The sequence below is a fragment of the Echinops telfairi genome, unplaced genomic scaffold (assembly GCF_000313985.2).
Source record: "Echinops telfairi isolate 266 unplaced genomic scaffold, ASM31398v2 ScPeMD7_7;HRSCAF=31, whole genome shotgun sequence".
In the NCBI taxonomy this organism is placed as follows: Eukaryota; Metazoa; Chordata; class Mammalia; order Afrosoricida; family Tenrecidae; genus Echinops; species Echinops telfairi.
In genome coordinates this window covers 27,178,725-27,197,350 of record NW_022103904.1, presented here as the reverse complement: position 1 = coordinate 27,197,350, position 18,626 = coordinate 27,178,725, and the positions used below count along the sequence as shown (strand labels likewise).

The 18,626-nt window shown below is 37.7% G+C and overlaps 1 protein-coding gene across 2 annotated transcripts in view; it reads left to right on the top strand.

The window, feature by feature from the left end:
- UBE3A (ubiquitin protein ligase E3A) overlaps positions 1–16,252 on the top strand; it is a 103,900-nt gene extending 87,648 nt beyond the window's left edge. For both annotated transcript variants that reach the window (XM_004708107.2, XM_045286337.1), the window contains 2 exons: positions 13,106–13,249; positions 14,325–16,252. In XM_004708107.2, coding sequence (XP_004708164.1) covers positions 13,106–13,249; positions 14,325–14,445 — 265 coding nt within the window. In that variant the 3' untranslated portion in view covers positions 14,446–16,252. The remainder of the gene's footprint in view (positions 1–13,105; positions 13,250–14,324) is intronic.
- The last annotated feature ends 2,374 nt before the right edge of the window (positions 16,253–18,626 follow it).

Here is an 18,626-nt window from a genome sequence, read left to right as displayed (position 1 = left end):
GTAGCGATGCAGACAGAAGCGTGTACAGTATGAGCCAATCAGTGGCAGTAATGACAGAGCATGCGCTGTTACGCAAAAACCGCGATAGAGTGAAGCTGCGGAAGTCGAAGCACGAAGTGGCGAGGGTTCACTGTATATCATTCCATAGTTCTGTCAGGTCAAGCAGAATTGTACCATTGCGACAACAATCCGTTTCCAAGCATTCTATTTCTTCCTGGAATCTCCTTGACGTCGTCTCCCTTTACCCCCACCACCACTACTGTAAACCCCCCCCCCAAAAAAAAACCCTTATTTTACTTGCTGTCCCTATAGTTTCCTCAATCCTGGGTTTCATATTCCAAAATACAGATAAACATATAATACAACTGTATGAGGCTTACCTCCAATGGCATAACACCTCTAAGATACACCCTAATATGGAAAAATAAAACTGAATGTCACAGGTTTGCCAGGATAATACATATCTTAATACAATGTATAGGGCATCAGTGTAGCAAGACCATGTTTGTCTGCCTACCAACAGTTCAGCAATCTCTCGCTTCCTCTTTTCCGACTTAGTAGTGTGCCTGAGGAAGAGTTCAGTTCACCCAGTGGAGTTTCTGAATCAGATCTCACTGATGGAGCCTCTGGAGCATACTGTGATCCTTGAACGTCCAAGATTCTGTGTCCTAACATTCCAAGGTACCCGGACTAGGTTCCTAGGATACACCCAGAAGCCCAGGTCAATGTGGCCCATTCATTGCATACCCCCAAAGACCCTGCTTCTGTATTGTCCCCAAAAGTATTTTCAGTCATTCTTCCCAACTGGAAGTCAGTCCTCCCTATTCTATAACAGACATGCATTTGTGCTCCACCAGACATGTTTGGATCCTTTCCCCAGTCCTGCCATCTTAACCCCCCCACCACCACCCCCACACACACACATCGTTATCCTTCATGCCTCTGATGGAGCTGTCTACCTGTCCAGGGGCACGCCATCATAGAGTTACATGGCAAAAACTCCATAGACAGCATCCCCTTCCCTTGATCATTTCATCTCAGCTGTAGTGAGGCGCTCTCCAGCCAAGTGCTCTTCAAAATACTTAGAGTGGCTGGTGTATGCTTCATTTACACTGGCAGGCTCTCCACCAGGCTATCTGACCCTCCAGCAGACTGAGCTTGTGTCTGTTCTGCTGCTTATTCCTGCGGCAATGAACTTTTACAGGATTTGCCCTTTTCTGATTGACTAACTTTATTCAGCATAATATCTTCTAGCTCCCTCCATGTCTTGAGGTGTTTCATAGTTATGTTGCTGGTTTTTTGGGATGTGTGGTATTCCATTGTACCAGAGGTTTTTTTTATCCAATCTTCTGATGGGAATTTAGGCTGTTTTTCAGCTTCTTGTTATTATAAACTGTGCTGTAATAAGGGGGAGCAAAAGTCTGTTTATGATCTGTTTCTTACTTCTTTTGGGTATGTGCCCAGTAATGGCATTGCTGGATCATATGGTATTTCGATTGCCATCTGTTTTAGGTATTGCCGCATCGCCTTCCACAGTGGTTGTACCACCAGCAGTGGATAAGAGTTCTGATCTCAGCACACCCTCACCAACATTCGTTATTCTCAGTTTAATTTTAATTGGGCTACAATTATGGGAGTTAGATGGTATCTCATGGTTGTTTTTACTTATGTTTCCTGGATGGCTACTCAACAGAAGCATTTCCACATATGTTTATTAGCTATTCCAGTGTCATCCTTTGTCCACCTTTTCAGAAAGTTATTAGTTTTTTTTCTTGTAGGCTTGTAAAATACTGTATGTTTTAGTTAGTACTTTTATCTGTTGTCGTTACTAAATATCTTTTCCCACTCGTGGGCTCTTTTATTTCTCTTTAATGAAATGTTACAATGTACATAGGTGTTTTATTTATAATAGGTCCCACTCAGCTATTTTGTCTTCCACGGAGTGTTTCCTTTGCTATCGTTGATCCCACGTATTCCCTGCACTAGGGCACTTATCCCAATTTTCTCATTGATGATCATGATAACTTTGGATTTTTTAAGTCTTTGATCTACCTTGAGTTTGTTTTGTGCCTTGGGTGAGATATGGGTCTTGTCTCATTCTTCTGCAGGTGGATAACCAATTTTTCCATCACCATTTATTGAAGATGGCATCTGCCTCTCGTTTAATGCTTTTGGGGCCTTTGTCAAAATCAGTTGTCTCTATGCAGGTGATTTTATTTCTGGGTTTTCTGTCCTGATCCATTTGTCCATGGACCAATGCCATTATATTAGTACCAGACTGTTTTGACAACTGTGGCTGGATAGTAGGTTTTAAAGTCAGGTTTTGTAAGACCGCCTACTTTGTTCTTATTTTTGAGGTTTTTTTTGCCTTATCCTGGTTCCCTCTCTATATGAAATTGGTAACCAGTTTTTCCTTTTCTTTAAAGTATGATGCTGGGATTTGGATATGGATTGCTTTGAATTTGTAGGTTTAAGTAGTAGTGGCATTTTCATAATATTTAGTCACAATAGCAAGAAGTTGGAAAAAGCCTAAATTCCCATCAGTAGAAGATTGGATTAAAAAAACCCTCTGGTACATACACAAAATGGAATATTATGCATACCTTAAAGAAAGGGCAATGAAACACTTGTGGAGATACAGGACATCCTTGTCAGGCTCCCTTATTCAGGAAATGTTTTCAGCTTTTTCCATTGAGTGTAATATTGGCTATTGGTTTTTCATATATGGCCTTTTTGTATTGAGGATTCTCCCTTCTGATTCTGTCTTCTTGAGAGCTTTTATTTGGAGTGGGTGTTGGATACTGTCTAATGCTTTTTCTGCATCAGTTGATATCATGTTATCGTTTTTCTTGTTACTGTGGTGTAGATTATGTTAATTGTTTTTCAAATGTTGAACCATCCCTACATCCCTTGTATAACTCTCACTTGCTCATGATTATATTGTCTTTTTTTTATAAGTTGTTGGATTCTGTTGACCAAGATTTTGTTGAGGATTTTTGCATCTATGTTCATGAGAGAGAACAGTTCTCTATCCTTGTGGGGTGTGCCTGGTTTTGGTATAGGGTTATGCTGGCTTCACAGAATGAGTTTGGGAGTTTGCTGCCCTTTTTTATGTTCTCAAAGAGTTTGTGTAGGATTGTTGTCATCTCTTCTCTGAATGCTTGGTAAAATTCTCCTGTGTAGCCATCTCGACCAAGGCTTTTAGTTTATTGGGAATTTCTTGATACCCTTACTATTTCTTCTCTTGATATGGGTCTGTTCAAGTTCTTAGTGTTCATATGTGTTAATTTTGGGAGAGAATGTTTTTCTCGATATTTGTCCATGTAATCCAGGTTTTTTAATTTGTTGGAATACGGTCTTTTGCAGTACTGCGTTATATTAATCTTTTTATTTCATTAGGGTCTTTTGTGACTTCCCCTGTTAAAGTCCCTTATTCTCAATATTGTTGCCTGCCCTTTTATTTAAGTTTGCTAATGCTTTGTCAATTTTGTCCATCCTTTCAAAGAACCAATTTTTTGCTTTGTAGATTCCATTGTTTTTCTGTTTTCCAGTTCTTTTATTTCTGCTCTAATTATTATGATTTGTTTTCTGTTGCCATTAGGTTTATTCTGTTGACTCATAATTGTTGGAGGTGCTGTGTTAAAATGCTGAACATAATTCTCTTGTCTTTTTTCATGTGTGCATTTATTGCAATAAAGTGACCTCTGATGACTGCTTTTGCTTGTATCCCATGGATTTTGGTATGCTGTTATCATTCTCGTTAATTTCTAGGAACTTCCTAATTTCTTCTGTTATTTGGGCTATTACCCATTCTTTTGTGAGTAGTGTTAAATCTCCAAGTGCTTGTCTTTGTTTTTTTATTCTTTCTATTGTTGATTTCCAGGTTTATGTTGCCGTGATTAGAGAAGATGGTTTGAATGATCTCAGTGTGCTTGAATTTTCTCATGCTTGCTTTTTGACCCAGTATGTGATCTTTATTAGAATAGGAGCCATGATCATTGGAAAAGAATGTGTATTTTTTGCTGTTGGATGGAGAGCTCTGTAAATATCTAGGAGGTCGAGTAGTTCAGTTGTGTTGTTCACCTCCTCCATTTCTTTATTGAGTTTCTTACCTGTTGATCTATCATTCTTTGAGAGTGATGTATTGAAATCACCTACTATAATTGTTGATCTGGTGATTTCTCTTTTCATCTCTTTGAGGATTTTGTTGATGAATTTCAAGAGTCTTTCGTTGTGTGCATATATATTTATTATGCTTATGAGTTCTTGGTTCATAAATCCCTTGAGCATTATGTAATGCTCATTCTTGTCTCATTATATCGTGTACCTTGAGTTCTGTTTTTTTCCCCTCAGAGATTAATATTGCCACCAGTGCTTTTTAAAAATTGCCATTAATTTAGGTTTTCCCCCAACCTTTGACTCTGTTTATTTTTGTCTGTCAGTTTGAGATGTGTCTCTTAAAGGCAGCAGATTGATGGATCTTGTTGTCTAATCCAGTTTGCTACTCTTTATCTTTTGATTGGTGAGTTAAATGCATTGAAATTCAGTGTAATGAAATCTAAATGTAGATCAGTCGCTGTCATCTCCTATTAGTTGTGCTTGATATTTTACTTTCTTCCCCTTTTATAGGGTGGTGCATGTGAGTTTATTCTCTTCATTTTTCCTCTAGATCTTTAATTGTTTTGGTTACTGTTTTCAGTGTGTTGCTTGATGGGTGGTGGTACACCCCGTGGTGGTCTCATGTTTGAGTGTTGCAGTTGTTTTCTGCCCCTAAAGGACTAGAAAGTATTTTTTCATAATTCTGATTTTGTTTTTCCAAATTTTAATAATATTTCCTTATTTGAGAAAACGTTTATTGCTCCTTAAGATTTGATGGAAAACTTTGTTGGATAAGGGATTCTTGGATTGCAGTTGTTGTCTTTCAACTTTCGGAATATGTTGCCCCAGTTTTTTCTTTCCTGCATGGTCTCTGCTTGTTCTTATCTGTTTACCTTTTCTCTCTAGCTGCTCTCATGATTCTCTCTTTTTCCTTGAAGTTGGATAATTTGACTGATAAATGTTTTGATGTGCTTGGGGAGGTGGGGTGGTGGTTAATCTACTTAGTATTCTCTCTGCTTCCTGGATGGTTATCATCTCCTTTGCAATATTGGGGAAATTTTCTCCCAAGAATTCTCTTACTATTTTAACTGTATTCTTACTTGTTTCTTCCTGTTCAGGCGCTCCCATAATTCAAATATTATTTTGGTTCATGGTATACCACATCATCCTCAGGCTTTCTTCAGATTCTTTTGCTATTTTGTTTGATTCTCTCATTTGCTGAGTTCTTCTGGGTTGTCTTCAAATTCGCTGTTTCAATTTTCATTTAACCCTGTGTATTACACAGGGAAAGTGCAGCTCTTCTGTTGATTGTGTTTATACAGAAGCCCTTTTACTGTGGATATCTGCACAAATTAGTAATATCCAATCCTTGCGTGTCATCCCAGGATGGAAATATGCTATTAGAGTTGGGGACCATGGTGGAGGGTTGGGAGGAGGGACTTCCAATCAAGGAGTGGTCTTGCTAAGGACAGTGAGTATGAGTACCAGTGTCCGCCAGTTGCCTAGATAGGGGAGAGGGAAGCTGCCAAGAAACCCAGGAATGTTGGGTACTAGCTCCTCTGGCGGGAAGAAGTTTTGTGTTTTCTCAAAAGAAAATAGGAGCAAATCTAATAAACTTTTAGAGCCCGCTGTGGTTTCAAGTTGTATCCCTGCCTTACTGGAACAAGATCCCTTTTGAGTTATCTGGGTGTATCTATCAGGAGAGTTGTACCCTTGGAAAGAGGTGAGGAAGCGGGACTCCAATAAGGGATTGAGCTGTGAAAGTTCTGTTCATGGGGGCGAGAGTTGCACTTGGGGCAGTCTGCCTTGGAATATTTCACTGTGCTAGCGCGTCACAGAACTAGCAGGAGGCTGGCAGTAGAGAGGAGAGGAAAGACCACAGGCAGGCATAGTGAGAAGGGAATGCCCCCATGAGCTCTACTGAGCTTCTCGGGGAAGGTTTGGAAAAAACCTTGGGATGCTGAGAGTCTAGGTCTTGCATCTGATTTCCCAGAGTTGGCCTCCTCACCTATTGATCTCCTGGTCACAGTGGGAGCTCTAGCCGGGTGATGCTACATCGGTACCATCTTCCCGGAGGTATCTAAACTTCCCCCAAGTATTAACTTTAACAAGCAGTCATCTTAATCCGAGTTTACATGCAGTTTCTGCTTACTTTTATAAAAATGTGGCTCAGTTAGCAGTGCCTTGGTGGTGGTGTTCTAGTTCATTCTTCACATTGCATAGGGTTCCCACTTGTCCCTTTAGGTATTGCTTGAGAGGTAAAAGGAACTCCTCCCCCAGATTTAGCTAGGTGGGGGAACAGAGTCCACGGACCATAAGATGGTTAAGACAAGACTGTCAATACTGTGTACTTATTACTGCAGGTTCCCCTTTTCTGGTGTCCCTGGAGGTGTCTTTTGCCATGTGTTTTTCTGTGTGAGGATGAGAATTTGAACACTTGTCAATGAGGGCAGGTTATTCCCAGACTGCGACCACTGGTGGGGCAATTCCCATTGCCAATGATTCTAGTCAGGAAGGAAAGAGTCTGGCCAGAGAAGGAAGAGGAACAATTTCCAGGTTGGCTGCTTACTGTTGCAGGAATAATCAACCATTTGAGATTAAAGGGCATCGTTTGCCGAAGGGCAAATTACAGAAGGGGCATGGAGGGTTGGAAATAAAGAGAAATAGAATCAAGAAACACAAGGAGGAAGTGGAATTTCAATCAATAAAACAAATTGTGTATGAATTGATGAATGGAAAATGGATTTACTCTTTATACTTTCACTCAATTTGTAATTGGGTACTTGTAGCCCTTGACTACAAGGTATCTCAAGATGGGTGGGGAATTTCCAGCGCTGCTTTTTTTAATTTTAAGGACTTTTCATCTTTTTGTCTTCAGTTTCTACTGTATAATCATCTTTTTTGGGTACCCTTGTGTGTTTTAGTTTAGTGTTTGAATTTGAATGATAATTCTTTTCTTTTTTCCCTTTTCATTCTGTTATATCATCTATGCCTTCACTTGCCTCTGTCCTGAGGTTTTCTTACATTTCTTTAGTTCAATTTGAAATTAGTTTACAGTTTTTATCTGTCTTGTTGGTATACTTTTGGTATGCTTTTTTTCTCTATAGGGCAGTGGTTCTCAGTCTGTGGTTCACTACCTCTTTGGGGGTCGAACAACCCTTTCACAGGGGTAGCCCGATTCATAACAACAAAATTACAGTTATGAAGTAGCAAGGAAAATAATTTTATGGTTGGGGATCACCACATGAGAAACTGTATTAAAGGCTAGCAGCATTAGGAAGATTGAGAACCACTGCTATCGGGATATTATAGTTATGCACATAAGTATGATGGAACTTTAAAAAGCTTTTGGGAAAATTTTGGCTTTTCATCTGACTTTATTTTCATTATCCTTAACCTGAATCCAGTATTTCACTAGGGGTCATAACTGTTGACTTGGAAACGTAATATTATCTAGTTCCTTCATGTATTATCTGCCATTCCTTTTTATAATCAGTGTAGCTCTTGTAATACCTTGAAAACAGTTTCTACTGCAAAGAAACAATAAAATTAATGAAAACTTCCAGAGTGCGGAGTTAATGTGTAATTTTAATACATTACAGTGCCAATTGATTTGACATGTTTTTTCCCCTTCATTTTTTTTAGTATGGTTCTGAATGCGTAGATTTATATATATAATTTATTTCAGTTTGAGACAGGGCGAGTGGAATTTTCATCACAGTGTCTTTGCCTACCAGCTTTTTGACATGATCCCATTAGATTTTGAAGTTTTTGACTCATATTGGACATTCTCAACCTCACACCAATAAAACCCCTTCCCCTTTTTTTAAGGCAAGGAATCTTGCTATCATTAATTAGGAATGGCATATAGAAATCTGATGTTCAGTCATGGTATATAATCTCCACTCTTGGGCTTTCTTGTTTTTAGGGCTTTTCAGCAGAAAAGCTAGGAAAATATTTTCCCTTGTATAGCTAGACATCACCCCATATTAATACAGAAATACTTTCCATCTTTTATGTGGCTGCAACTTTTATTTTAAGATTCTTCTATTTCTTCTGGTAACTTTTTCTTCTGTGCAAGATCCTTTTCTGGTTTAGGAATAGTGTGTTCCTTTTCAGTCAGGGTCATTTCAATGTGGCAGCGTAGCTCAGGTATGGACTGATCCAGCAGTGAGCTCTGTAAGTCTGGCTGTGCATCTTGGGGACTTTGTTCACCTGGATGTACTCAATGACCAGAGAAACCACATGTAAATCCTTAAGTTCACCATTCCTCTCTGAATTTTTTTAAAAGTCATTTTATTGGGGGGTTCATACAACTCATCACAATCCATATATACATCAATTGTATAAAGCACATTTGTACATTTGTTACCCTCATTTTTTAAAATTATTTTATTGAGGGCTCGTACAATTCTTATCACAGTCCATACATGCATCCATTGAGTCAAGCACATATGTACACCTGTTGCCCTAATCAATCTCAAAACATTTGCCCTCTACTTTAGCCCTCAATATCGTTTGTTCATTTTCCCCCTCCCTACCCCCTCCCTCCTGAACCCTTCATAATTCATAAATTATTATAGTTTTGTCATAAGTTACACTGTCTGATGTCTCCCTCCGACTTCTTCTCTGCTGTCCATTCCCCAGGGAGGAGGCTATATTTGATTCTTGTAATTGGTTCTCCCCTTCTACCCCACATTCCCTTCACTCTCCAGGCCTCGTCCCTCTAACCACTGGTCCTGAAGGAGTCATCTATCCTGGATTCCCTGTGTTTCAAGTTGCTATATGTACCAATGTACATCCTCTGGTCTAGCCAGATTTGCAAGGCAGAATTGGGATCATGATATTGGGGGGTGGGGGGGTGGCATTAAAGAACTAGAGGAAAGTTATGTTTCATCGTTGCTACTCTGCACCCTGATTAGCTCGTCTCCTCCCCAAAACCCCTCCGCAGGGGGGTGTTCAGTTGCCAACCAATGGGCTCTGAGTCTCCACTCTGCACTCACTCACCTTTACAATGACATGATTTCTTGTTCCTTAATGCCTGACACCCGATGCCTTCGACAGCTCGTGGTCACACATACTGGTGTGCTTCTTCCATGTGGGCTTTGTTGCTTCTCAGCTAGTTGGCTGCTTGTTTATCTTCCAGCCTTTAAGACCCCAGATGCTATATCTTTTGATAGCCAGGCACCCTCAGCTTTCTTCACCACCTTTGCTTATGCACACCTTTGTTTTCATTGATCGTATCAGGAAGGTGGACACCCACTGATCTGATTTTTAGTTCTTTTATATCTGATAACTGGTCCCTTTTGCACCTCGTGGTCAGAAGGCTGGTATGCTTCTTCCATGTGGGCTTTTATGCTTCTCAGCTGGATGGCCGCTTGTTTATCTTCTCTCTGAATTTTTAAGCATGTGCAACAAAATTTCAGCACTCTTTTTTGACCACTGGCGCTGATCTGACCCCACTGTTTGCCTAGACACACCTTACAACTCCACCATTGCAGCATTTGAAGGGCACACTCTGCTTCTGCTAAGTGACATCTTTCAAAAATTTGATGGTTTTCTGGATATGAATACCCTGGATGGCCTGGATAGTTTTACAGGTGCTCTTGATTTGCATAATTTTGTGGGGTTTTCTAGGTCAAGTGAGTAGTGAACCCTTTTGGCACATCACCTCAGGTCACTACCGGAAGAAGACCTGGAACACAGATTATTGTTCTCTTTTATCCCCAGACTTTTGAATTGCCAGAAGTAATCTCTTTTCATGCAGTCTGCCTGGTAAGAAGTGGTATTTCACGGTAGTTGTAATTTACTATCTCTTCATGAATGAGAGTGAGCTTCTTTTCATGTGTCATTTTTATAGTTTTTTTACTGATTAGTTGTTGGTCTCTATTTTTTTTTAAATAATAAAACTATGCTAAGGAAATTTTCCCTTTAATTCTGATACATTTGTAAGTGTTCTTTATTCTTAGTTTGTCATTTGCCTTTTGGTCTAACTTACAGGTTTATATTTGCCACATGAAAACTTCTATGTAGCTAAATATTGGATTTTTTTTCAGTGCTGTTGTGATAGATATTTTAGTTCATTTATTGTCTAAATAATCTTGCTATGCTCATTCTGGTCTCCGCTGATAATAGATGCACTAATGGTGCAGCATTAAACACTGGCTGCTAACCCACCAGCCACTCCCCAGGAATAAGATGAAGCAATCTGTTTCCGTACATATTTACAACCTGGGAACCCCTGTGAGCAGTTCTCCTCCACCCCATAGGGTCGCCAGGAGTAGGAATTCACTCAACAGCAGGGAGGTTGCTTTGTAGATCATGTCCCTAATAGAATTTTTGGTCATGTTTCTTCAGCTTTTGTCACTTCTAAATTAGCCTACTTCTCAGATTTTTCTCTTATTTTTTAGGTTTATTTCTGAATATTCTTAGTTATATTTCATATTTGGCTATCTTTCTCTGATGTTTTGTATTTCTGATGAATTATTTTCTTTTCTGCCTGCTGTTACACTTTCTGTTGTAATTTTACTTCCTGCTGGGATTTTTTTTTCTTTATTTGGATTTTGGAATTACTTACTCCTTTTTGTTTTTAATAAATTAGATTTCTTTGGACCTGCTTTTAGATTCCATGGATTGGGGAAGAGTTTGGGTGGCGTTAGTGCACTCTTGGTTGAAGGAATTTCCCCCTTCTGTTGTTACTCTAAAGGCATCTTCTTTAGTGTAACAATTGAAAAGGTTCCATCTTGTTTAGTTGAGAACTTTTTCATTAGCTATTTCCATTTGTTTATATAGAGACCCTGGGTGGTGTTCAGTTACTAGTTAAATGGTTTGCCCTTTGAACTTACCCAGAGGCAGCTCCTAAGACCTTTGTGGCAACCTACTTTGCAAGATAACAACCTTGAAGATCTGATAAAGGAGGAGTTCTCTGTACAGGGGTCATAGTCCAAGGCTACTTTCTTATAAGGTGTTCCATCTCTCCCAGCCTTAGGAATGCTATTTCTTGTTCTCAGGTACTTTCCAAGACCTTTCTTTTAAACCATTCTGTTGCCAGTATTGTAACTTGAATGAGCTCAATATAGTTCATTCTTGGGATTGGGCTCTGCAATCTGGGGTGACTGGTCAGTGCTCTCGCTATATATCCTGTTCTTTCATATAACTCCTGCTGGGCCCTGGTAGTGTGGACTCTACTGGTTGGGTACAACTCTACTGGTTGTACCCATTTATTTCTGACTTATATGTCAGGGTTGCTGCTCTGTCACTACTTTTGGTCCTGGGTGTTTTTATTTGATTTCTTCTTCTGATCTGGACGAATTTTAGAAGATATGACTAGGATTGAATCCATGTAGCTACAACTTTTATTATATCACTATACTGCTAGGAAAGGAAGTTTGCACACTATTTTGATTGTCTTAATTGATTATAACCTCCGTCATGTTCCAATTGTAAAAATAGTTACTTAGTGATATGGACAGAGACTGGTCACTAGGCTATTATGGTCTTTTACATGATTTTTTTATCTCCTCCTCTCGAGTGCCCTAGATCTGCTTTCCTGTTGTAGTTGGTTCTGTCTAAATTCAGAACACTTGTGTTATGGAAGGACGGGATCTCCTCACTATAGGGCAGTGTGTCACTCTGGCAGAGGGCTCTGGGCTATAGATTATTTTATTTCTCTTGTCCACTACCTTAAGAAGAATGACCTATGTTTTGGTCTAATTCCTCATTGTCTTAGCTAGAGAGATGTTCCTGCAAATTCCTTGTTCACTTCACTGTTTTTGCTTATTGCTTGTGCTCGGTGAGTGGTAATTCTGCAGGCACTGAGAGGAGGATGTTTCAGGGTCAGGGAAGAGGAGTAGCAAGACGGAATACTGAGTTAAAAAGTCTAGTAATGCTGGCTGACCAATGTCAGTAGTATTACACTAAGAAAAATACCAGGATTGGTAATATTAGTTTATTGGAATTCTATAAGATCAAAAACTGGAATTATAAAGGCTTTGGAGAAGTGTTATAAGATTTTCTGCCAAAATTCTAGAAGGAACTTTTTAAATAAATATTAAAATGTGTTCCATAACCAGCAATGTGAACTCACCAGCCACTCCCTGGGAGAAAGATAAGACTTTCTGCTCCCATAAAGATGTACAGCATTTGAAACCCGGAGTGGCTTTTCTGTTCACCCCTGAAGGGTCGCTATGAGGCTGAATTGATTCACTGTCAGGGTGTATGATTGTTTTATTTATTTATTTTTAAGTATAACCAACAAAAAATACTCTTAAGCTTTCAAAAATCTTGAAATGTGTTGGCTGAAAATTATTATGTACATTAGCTATGTAGATTTATAGAAGCATGTCAAGATGGCTCTTAATGAGCTTTCATGTTGTTGGATAGGATTAAGAGTAACATTGTATCGTGGCATGACTACTTACATGGGCTTTAGGAAGGAAGGACAAGAGATAAATACTTTTCTTAATAAAAAATGGCCATATGTGATAGATATATCAGAATACTTATATCCCTATATATAGCATACACTTACTTGGTTCTTGTTTGTGTTAACATTTTCATACTCACATTCGGTTTATGGTTCATTTGTTAATTCTTTTTGGCCGCCCTATCACCAAAAAGATGAGTATAGCATAAGGAAATGAGAGAGGATTAAATGAAATTATCTGATGACATCCAGAGTTCATTTTTCAAAGTACTTCCTTTTCAGTCTTTTAAAATTTGTATTTTGGTTCTGGATTTTGTCGTGTTGCTATCCTACACCATACTATAATTCACATAATTCCTTGTTAAGACATTGAGGTTTTCTGGTTTTTCTCTGTTATAAATAAGGTAATGATGATACATAAGCTTTTATGTACTTAGAATTGCTTCCTTATGATAAATTTACTAGCTCACCAAGGTTTCTGATATTAATTTCCAAATTCTTTCCTAATATGGTTTTTAATAAAAATCTTGAATTAACAGTGCTAGTTAAAAGTCAAATCACTATTATATCTTTCCTCATTAGGGAGTTCTGGGAAATCGTTCATTCATTTACAGATGAGCAGAAAAGACTCTTCTTGCAGTTTACAACTGGCACAGACAGAGCCCCAGTGGGAGGACTTGGAAAATTAAAGATGATCATAGCAAAAAACGGCCCTGACACAGAAAGGTAATTATGACAACTTATGAAAACTTAACACAAGTATGAAAAATGCCCTAGTAGTTTCCAGTGAAAATTTTGAATTTGTGTGAAACATTAGTTCAAAGAATATTTTTTTTAATATTGTTTCAAAAAACCATACTCACTGCCAGACTATTAATGTTTATGGGAGGAGAAAAATCAACTGCCAACCATGCGGATCACAGTCCAATACGCAGCCACTATACCACCAGGGTTTGAAGAATTCTTCTTTTTTGAGGGCATAGTTTAAAATATTATGGTACTCATAATGGTTTGGACTTTTAGTCTGGTTTATTCAACTTGGGATTTGGAATTGTTCACTGAAAGCCACATTATATAGTAATGTATGGGGATGTAGTGATTATGTATTGTAATGCTACATGATGTAACACTCTTCAATTGTGTATTCTTGCCATTTGTATTCTCTCTCTATTAATATAACCTAATATTTTTGATAGGTAGGGCCCAGCCATGCATAATAGCATATTTAATGGCTAAAATGTATAGTATTTCCACTAATATTCTATATTATTTTATACATAATGGTACAAATTTAAGTATATTACTATCAAATCATGTACATGGTCATACTTCTCTTAATATTTCTAATAAACATTAAAGAATGCAGACTTTGAAATCTTGAAAACATAGCTTTAAATATTATCTTCGCCGTAAATAAGTTATTTAGCCTTTCAATGAATTTTAACTATAAAATGAAGATACTATGTATGGATTGTAATAAAGAGTTGTAAGAACCCCCAATAAAATGATGTTTTAATTTAAAAAAAAAAAGAAGATACTGATACCATTCTATAGGTTTAAGAAAATTTAGCTAAATGAGCTACACAGTTTAAGTACCTAATATCTAGTATGGAGTAATAACAGTGTATGTGTTAAAAGCAGTGTTTGTATGATGTATGTTGATTCTGCATTTTTCTGCACCTGCAGGATATTTCAGCTATGCGTATCATGTAAAAGTAAGATTATTTTAACACTATGTCCTGTGACTTATTTTCCTGTTTCTCTCTCCCCACCCCCTTTTCGTTTTGTTTTATCAATTTAGGTTACCTACATCTCATACTTGCTTTAATGTCCTTTTACTTCCGGAATACTCAAGCAAAGAAAAACTTAAAGAGAGACTGCTGAAGGCCATCACATATGCCAAAGGATTTGGCATGCTGTAAAAAAAAAGAAAGAAAGAAAGCAAAAGCAAATTTAAAAAAGAAAAATAAGAAAGGGGCAGGGGAAGAAAAGGTAATTTTAATAAACATAATGAGGGAAAAAATTTGTGGTGATAGTGTCCCAGTACAAAAAGGCTATACGAGAGTGAACCACAGTAGTCATCTGTGTCTGTGCCTCCCTTCTTTACTGGGGACATATGGGCTGGAACAGCAGGTGTAAGCTGTTTGTGTGAACAAATTGTGCGTGTGTGTGTGTGTGTGTGTGTGTGCGCGCGCGTGCGAAAGTATTACATACTCTTTCACTTGTATGTACAGAGAGGTTTTTCTGAATATTTATTTTAAGGATGAAATCACTTTTGCTTGTGTTTATTACTGCTTGAAGTTGAGCCTTTTTTGAGTATTTAAAAAATAATTATACCAACAAAACTACTCTCCCAAGGAAAATATTGCCATCATTTGTAGACTATGTAACCTTCAAGTATGTGCTATTTTTTGTCCCTTTGTCTAATTCAAATCAGGAATTGTATTAAAAAAGAAAACAATTTGCTTTTGAAACTTGAAATCTTGGAAACAGTGTGATGCATCTGCTGCTGTTCTAGCCCCCAAAGAGCTTTCTGTGCAAATTCTTGAGAATCAATAAAGACGGAAGGGAGAACTTGGAATGTTTAACTGCACCCTCTGAACTTTACTTAACAACAGCACAACAAATTAAAAGCTCATGCCACAGTGTGTTGTCTTCATGTGTCTTGCAGTGAACAGTTTCTGTAACTAACCCTCTTACTTAGAATATGAAAGGACAGGGATTACTTTTGTTGTTATTGTTGTTTTAAGTTTATTGGGGAAAGTGCATTTTCCTGTTGAAGAAAGTTAGGCAGTTTGTTCTTCATTATAAACAAAAAGCATGTGAAAGTGCACTTAACTAATTTTTAAAATTATTTGTTACCTGGATTTTAAATAGACAATCCAAAGTCTTCCCTTCGTGTTGCCATCATCTTGTCTATCAGCCGTTTCACAAGGCACGTAAATCAGTGTTGCAACGTAATGGAAAGGATAGCTACTGTGCCTTCGTTTTACTTAATCATACAACACACAAATGGAAATAAATGGAACTATTACTCTTAAAATCTACTTACATTGTATCCTCCCAAAGATAAATTTCAAAACATGTTAAAAGATAACTTTCGTGTACTATGGAAAAGTACAAAACAGGTTTAAATTACTGGACGTTCAGAATTAAGTAGTTTCCCCTTTCCTAGTCTTCTGTACCTGTGATGTTAATTTCTTTTATTGCAATCTAAAATAAAAGGATTATGTATTTTTAACTAAGGAAAGACATAGTGATATATCTTTTTTGTTACAAGCCACAGCCAATGTGCTGAGCAAGCTTATGCCTTGTCGATTGTTTTAATTTGCAGATCAACCTGATGATTTCTTTGATATTAGCATGAAAATATATAGCTTTCAAATGAATGGAGTAGAAAAAAAGATGTTTTTCAGGATTATTTTAATAAATTATTTTAGTAATTGAGACAGAACCGTTGTGTACCATAGTTCTAAATAAAACTGACATTTTCACCATAATTTAGTGGGAAAAGAAGACTATGCTTTCTTTGCTGAAGTAATAAGGTTTCGTGTAAGCCAATCTTAGAACACTATTAAGGCATGTACATCCCATTGATGCAAGGGACCCTCATGAAACAACGGCTATCTTAAAGGGCCTCTCCTCCATTGTGCCTCAATGTGTAATGAAAGAACAGGATAAACAAGTGCTCTGGGGATATTTTATATAATAAATTTGTGAAGAAATTGATACTCTAGTTCTTTTCTCAAGCTTTATTACTATATTACTGAAAATATATATGAAAAATTTTGGATGGTGTGTATAAGTTATTATTCACATCAAATAGAGTGTTGAAATTATATTTTATTTAACTATTAAAAAATTAAATCTACCCGTAAAGTTATTTTAATAGAACAAGACTTCGGTGTGCCAGGGTAGCTGTTTACAGTTGCATATCTGGGGAATATTACTCCTTTTCTGTATCATTACAACTTCTTTACTAGTTTTTTTTTCCTTTACTAGTTTTAACTAAAATGTCACTGAATAATATCTAAAAGAAAACATTAGAAATTTTGACCGTAATGACTACTCCCTCTATTTCAAGTTGTCATATTTTTAAAATGCCTTTTTGCCCATATGTTCTTTTACTTACTTTGTTTTTCTGTGCATCAGTCCACAGTCTCCAGTTGGGTGTGGGAGTACATAAACTAAAGTAATTGGCTTTCCAAATAAAATTTTAAACCTGAGTTTACATTTTATGATTATGTGAAAGTCTTAAACACAGCATAAAAAGCACAGCTAGCAGTCACATTTTTATGGAGTCTATCAGCTCTTAACAAATCTGTTGGGTGTCCTGTTGTATAGTACTTTCCTGGGCTATGGATAAAATCCAGTGCCAATTTTAGTTTAAATTTTGACATAAATACATTGAAAAAAAACCAACAACTTTAAAGTCCCAAATGGGATACCATGATGCTATGTATCCCTGCTGCATGCAGTAATCTGTGAATAGCACTCCTTGTTTCTTAACTTAGGCATGCTATGATTTCAGGTTATTTATAGGGGTTTTTCTCAAGAATCTCACATTGTCAGAGGAACAAATGTTTATCCAAGGCTATTCTATCTGGGATCTGTTTTCCTTAAAAATATGTCCAAGCGTCCACTATCCCATAGGGATGATATCCTCCTCAGCCCTTTCCTTAGCCAACTTAGAGCCCAAAGTAGAACATGTTCCCTCTCCTCTGTCTTTCTTCCTCTTGCCAGAGTGCTAGTGTATAAAAACGTATCTATGGGGGAGCGTGTTATCAAGTCTTCCCTGTACTTGCATGATTGGATGGAGTTATCTGGTCGGTTTCTGAGAAGTGGCTGCTAATCACTGCTGCCATTGAAACTTCTCTTCACAAGAGTACTGATGACAGAAGTGCCGGAATCCGAGATCTTGTCTGTAACCTTGATAGCACTCTGAAGTTGAGGCGGACCTCTCTTATTGCTCAGGGTTTTGTTTGTTTGGGGTGTTGGTTTTTTATCTTAATTGGTGTGCCTTCCATATCTAGACCTGAGATGTTTTATTATCATTTCACTTACAATTTTATCTCTATTTGTACAAATTTGCTGGGTAACCACCAACTTCTTAATATTCTTGAAAAAATTATCTCTTGTTCAGACCTTTATTTTCTGATTTTCTCTACCTTTTAGTCATCTTATTTTGTTGAAACATGGTATTGCTAATTTTAGCAACTATTTAAAAACTTGTACTGATGGTTTGCTTCCTCCCACCATTGCCAGTTACTGAATGACCAAGAATCAAGGTTCATCATAAGAATTCTATATCCATTGAAAGTCATTCCCCCCAAATACTCCCATCTGTAAGCCCTTGGCAATTACTGATTTCCTTTCTGTCTATGGATTTGCCTGTTTTGGACAGTTCATATAAGTAGAATTATAGAACTGGCCTTATGTCTTTTTTCCCACATAGCACAATATATGAGGGGGTATCTCCCCTTCCACCCCTACCACCAAGAAAACAATTGCACTGGACAGAACAGAGTTTCCGTAGTACGCATTTTTTCCTGCTAGGTGAACAACTCACTCTGAGTTAGTGCACCCAGTGGCATTGCCTGGGAAAGTTACCTATCTGGTCACAGTTTATTTTTTTCATAAAAGCAGTTTCACTCAAACCACCTTTTGGGGGCGACCTATTTAAGAGAACAGCATGCCGCTCTGAAATTTTGTTTCCTGCTTGGGAAGAATGCTGCAGGAACTGTTGTGATGTTGAACACAGCTTACGGAGCACTATGGGAAAAACTCAAGTATAAAGGTGAAATGTCGATTTATGACAAACCTCTTTATGATTATCAATTTCCTGAAAGGACAACTAGTGCATTTAGAGTTCATTCCAACAGGTCAGACTATTAATTGAGCTTTCTATTTAGAGGTTCTGAAAAGGCATAACTGTGTGCAACAAAAAGGCCTCATTTGTGGCAGACACGGACTGGTTTTACCACCACGACAATGTACCTGCTCACGCAGCCATCTCAGTGTGCCAGTTTTTGGCACAAAAGCAAACAAACAAAAAACAGTATGCCTTTCTTGCCCCTTGAACTCTACTCACTTGACCTCGCTA